The sequence below is a fragment of the Montipora capricornis genome, chromosome 9, assembly GCF_036669925.1.
Source record: "Montipora capricornis isolate CH-2021 chromosome 9, ASM3666992v2, whole genome shotgun sequence".
NCBI classification, from domain to species: Eukaryota; Metazoa; Cnidaria; class Anthozoa; order Scleractinia; family Acroporidae; genus Montipora; species Montipora capricornis.
In genome coordinates this window covers 11,501,183-11,506,182 of record NC_090891.1, presented here as the reverse complement: position 1 = coordinate 11,506,182, position 5,000 = coordinate 11,501,183, and the positions used below count along the sequence as shown (strand labels likewise).

At 41.5% G+C, this 5,000-nt stretch overlaps 1 protein-coding gene across 4 annotated transcripts in view; it reads right to left on the bottom strand.

Annotated features, from left to right (window-relative positions):
* Window positions 1-4,423, bottom strand: part of LOC138015034 (tolloid-like protein 1) — a 46,835-nt gene extending 42,412 nt beyond the window's left edge. For all 4 annotated transcript variants that reach the window (XM_068861930.1, XM_068861931.1, XM_068861932.1 and 1 more), the window contains exon 1: window positions 4,277-4,423. In XM_068861930.1, the coding sequence (XP_068718031.1) occupies window positions 4,277-4,298 (22 nt within the window). In that variant the 5' untranslated portion in view covers window positions 4,299-4,423. The remainder of the gene's footprint in view (window positions 1-4,276) is intronic.
* Between the last annotated feature and the right edge of the window lie 577 nt (window positions 4,424-5,000).

The following is a 5,000-nucleotide window of genomic DNA, read 5'->3' as shown; positions in this document are numbered from 1 at the left end:
GAGATGTGTCGGTCGACGTATCGGTCGATATGTCGACCGACATATCGGTCGAGTATTGGTCGATATGTCGACGGACATGTCGGTCGAGTATCGGTCGATATGTCGACCGACACTCGGCCGATGAGTTGACCATTTATTGTCGGCGGAATATCGGTCGACTGTCGGTGGTTTATCGGTCGACTGTCTTCTAATATAAGTCGAAAGCTTAGACTGTCAGTGTAAGATATATAGGCTATAAGCATTTCATCCTCAAAAATTTCTGAAGGCTTTAAGTTCGGATCAGGTGCCGCAAATTCAGTCGTTGTTAAGCAAGCAAGACACACAAGTGACATACTGCCAGACCCAAAATTTTACTTAAAGATTTTATTTAATTCCGGGTTAATTTAAAGATTTTTGTTGTCAAACTGCTTCAAATATATACTAGAGGGAAATCTTTCCGATTCAATTGAAACTAGATGTGTTTTGTCTTTCTGCCAGTCAAAATCGAAGTAATCGCGTCGATTGAGTTCGATTGGTTAAAGTGAGTTCCGTATTCTAACGCACGAGTTCACTTAATCGAACTCACCGAAAATTCCAGCTCGATTACATACATACATACATACATACATACATACATTTATTGAAACTCCCCCATAGGGGCTTTTCAGCCACAATGTAAAAAATAATCATGAATAAAAATCACGTGGAAAATCAACATTGGGCTCGATTGAGTTCGATTGATTTTTGGTTCACTTTTCAGTTGTTTCACAGACGTTTCCACGAAATTTCGGGAAGACAGCTCATTGATGATCTGCCAGGTTTTGCGGGAATCACCCTTATGCTCGTTTAGCATATTTTGATAATAAACTTGCTTCGCTAGCCTAGTCGCACTATTGACTTTGTTCCGCTGTCTTTTAAAGTGAACCCAATCATTGGGATTTTTTGATCTAATTGCTCTGAGTTTCAAAATATCTCGATAGTGCATATGTTTTTTAAGCTCAGAAGTAATCCATGGGGAACCCCGCGCGCGAACACGAGTGGTTCTCAATGGAGCGTGCTTGTTAACAATAGCCAAAAAGGATTCCTTCCATTCATTCCACATATCATTTGGATTGGAAGAATTGTTTATGTGATCCCAATCTTGAGATGCAACATCGCAACGAAATTTATCACGGTCAAAACTTCGAAAATTCCTATAGGTTATATTAGTGTGACCCTTACTCTGTCCATTAATGGCTAATTTTCGATAGACATAGACCATGCTGTGATCGCTAATGCCAATATGACGCACACCTGAGCATAACACCTTGTCAGGACAGTTAGTAAAAATTAAATCAATCAATGTTGCAGAAGTTTCGGTTATTCTTGTTGGTTCTGTTATGAGTTGTTGAAGACCATAAACATCCGTGATAGTTAATAATTTGCGTGTATCGCTGTCAAACTGGGATGCGGCCATATTGCAATTTAGATCCCCTAAAAGGTAGAATTCAGTATTAAGGGAATCCAATTTCCCAATCAACTCTTCAAAAGGTGAAAATATACTAACAAGTGAATTAGGTGGTCTATACCACGTAGCAACAATAAATGATTTAGAACGAGGTTTGCGTATTTCAATACAAAGGTTCTCAAGACTGTCCATGCAAAGATCGTTGCGCACCGAAAAGTTAATTGCCTTTTTCCATAAAAGCAAACGCCCCCACCTCCATATGTAGTTCTATCACGTCTAACTATATCATAACCAGAGATACTGACCTCATTATCGGTGATGTATTCATTTAGTTTAGTCTCGTTAATTGCGAGAACATCTATATCGTTACTTACGAGAAAGATCTTGAGTTCATCAAGATGAGTGGTCAATTTATTTATATTCAGCGAGGCCAGCTTAAAACCGCGTTTGGAGGGCAATACTCGAGAACGATCAATAGGATTTTGAGTCGGACTTCTCGATGACTCCTGACTGTTGCCTTCCAACGGCACGGCATTAATGGAAGGCATAGTAAAAGTTCAATGAGCTAGACCATGACAAAAATTCTTAAAAATACGCTTGTTACCTGCAAAATTCAGGTGTAGACCTCCACGGTTTAACCCCTTTTCGTTTTTGCGTTTTTGCGTTTTTGACTACAACGGAATGTAAAGAAGCCTCTGAGAAGCGGGGAGTAGATCAGGGATCTCTGCGCTGCTCGGCAGAAGTTTCTAACCTTGGTTAAATTACGTCTGCGACGCAAGCTACAGTCACCAAAACGCAAGCAGCAGTGAAGTATCGGCGGAACGTCGGTAGGCTATCGGTCGACATATCGACTGATACTCGACCGATGGATCGGTCAGCATAGCGACCGATAGGCTACCGATATGTCGGTCGATACGTCGACCGACACATCTCGGTCGACATATCGGCCGAGTGTCGGTCTATACGTCGGCCGACATATCGGTCGATATGTCGACCGACATGTCGGTCGAGTATCGGTCGATATGTCGACCGATATGTCGGTCGAGGAGTGAACAAAATACACATGATCCCTCTGAGCTTTCCTGTTGACAACATGGTGAAATCGCCAGTACAGAACTTCCAGCAGCGGTATGTTGGAAATGGCCGAAATTTCTTAGCTCTTTGCAGTAACCTCCAGTAACATACCGCTGCTGGAAGTTCTGTACTGGCGATTTCATCATGTTGTCAACAGGAAAGCTCAGAGGGATCATGTGTATTTTGTTCACCCCTCGACCGACATATCGGTCGACATATCGACCGATAGGCTACCGATATGTCGGTCGATACGTCGACCGACACATCTCGGTCGACATATCGGCCGAGTGTCGGTCGATACGTCGGCCGACATATCGGTCGAATATCGGTCGATATGTCGACCGACATGTCGGTCGAGTATCGGTCGATATGTCGGTCGAGGGGTGAACAAAATACGCATGATCCCTCTGAGCTTTCCTGTTGACAACATGATTAAATCGCCAGTACAGAACTTCCAGCAGCGGTATGTTGGAAATGGCCGAAATTTCTTAGTTCTTTGTTGGAGCATGATCCGCCGATGTAATTTTTATTCTCTTATTAATTGATAGTTTCACGATCTTCATGTTAGCTCCCAAGAGCTTTTTAATAATTTCTAACCTTTGCAGCTGCATCATTCATAATACCGGTTTTCACTTAACCACATAAATTTCAAGAATGGTTTTTCACAAGTTTTCTGTGTCGCTACACTCGTGTTTCACCAGCCCTAGCCTCACTGCTTTCACTTGAAACCAGTTTACCTTATGTCACGCTACATACGAGATCCCGCAAAATAAATAGACAAACCGCGGCATCCGGTAGATCCACGTTATTTCCAATCCAGAAACCTGTTCCAAAACAGACTATCCCTATAGCTACAGGTCATCCGTTGAATTTATTTGTAAACACCAAGAGATGTTCACCGGTGCATTATCCGTTACGAATGAACCATTCAGACTTCAACTGGCTGCAGAAACATTTACTTGTTTTGTTCCGTACTTGGCAAATTAAAATATCACTCAAATTAAAACTACCTCTTCCAAAATGTATCGCCCTACTTCTGTGCCATGGATATTCCGAGAAAACGCTCAAAGAAGCGTCTTGTTGCTTTAATGGCTGCGACAAATGCAGTTGCTCGAAATTCAGTCACGCAAGCACAAGCTGTCAATTACTGTAAAACGCTAATGAATCTAGAACACACCTAATCTTTGAACAATCGTTGCATGTTCATACAATAAAATCCAATCGACGAAAAGAGAAAAACCGCTCAGTTTTTTTGGTGAATTTTCAACATTATAGCACGTTTTTTGGACCCGAAGGCAAACTTGCAATTCGCTTTCTATCGAAGGCCAGACGAAATTTGTTTGTAGTTGTCAATTTCATCTTCAGTCACGCTGTAGAAATTTTGCTCTCAATTGACAAAATTAGTGCACGTTAGGAAACATTTTTCAAGCGCTACGGAAAGAAACGACTAAAAAAGAACAACATAGCAACTATGAAGTCGTCGATCGCCTCTAAAGCATCGTTTGACTTCGCAGTTAATTTCTAAGCTGAATAATGATTAGGCCATTGAAGGAACTCGATCCCTCGAAAAAAACACATGATTACCAATAGGAAAGATCAGTGACAAATTAAATATTATTGACATTAAGAACCACAAATGCAGCTATTAGATCAAAAGGCAAAATGTTATTGACAAGGATCAGTTTGTTGGTAGAAAACGTAAACCTCGATCGAAAGTGGTATGACAGTTGGCATTTGAATGCAAGCCCAGTTGCAACTACAGTTGTTTGAACTTACCGGCTCCAAATATAACGCGCATGATACTCGATATTTCAGCCTCACAGTTCAAAACGTGGTCAGCAAGTGACGCACAAAGGATCTCCAGAAAAACAGGATCCGTTGTAAAACTCACAAACCGTGGTGTGTACAACACGCCGCAAGGGAGAATTCAAACGGGTAAGGGACTGGCACCGACAATATGGTTGAGTTACCAACTACCAATTAAAACAAGACGCCTATAAGGGCGTATCCGTGAGATGCACAAACAGTTACAGTGCATTTCACAAAACTTTTGACAGGCGATTTGCGAAGTTCGTTGTGAATTTCATAAGTTCGCCTCGAACTTAGGAATTTCATTACGAAATTAAACTGTCAATCAAATGTCGAACTTCGAAACGAACTTGGGAATTTCGCGCCGAACTTCGTGGCAATGAACATTGAACACTCATTGTCCGCGTAAGCTGCTAATTACTGGAAAACATATTTTCATTTTCAGGAGTCAGTGATTCGTGTGGAATAACGCTGAATTTTTTGAAAGAATATAAACCAAGATCTTGCGTTACGCTGCGGCTGCTTGCAAGCGACGGGACACTTTCGGGAAAACATTGGAACGTTATTCTTTACCAGTTTGTTTTGGATTTCACTGCTGTAAACGCTGCGGTTGCTAGTTTTACAACACTCCATATAATTATTCACATCATTCAGCACGCGCTGACCGAGTGATATTTCTTCATTTGTTTTC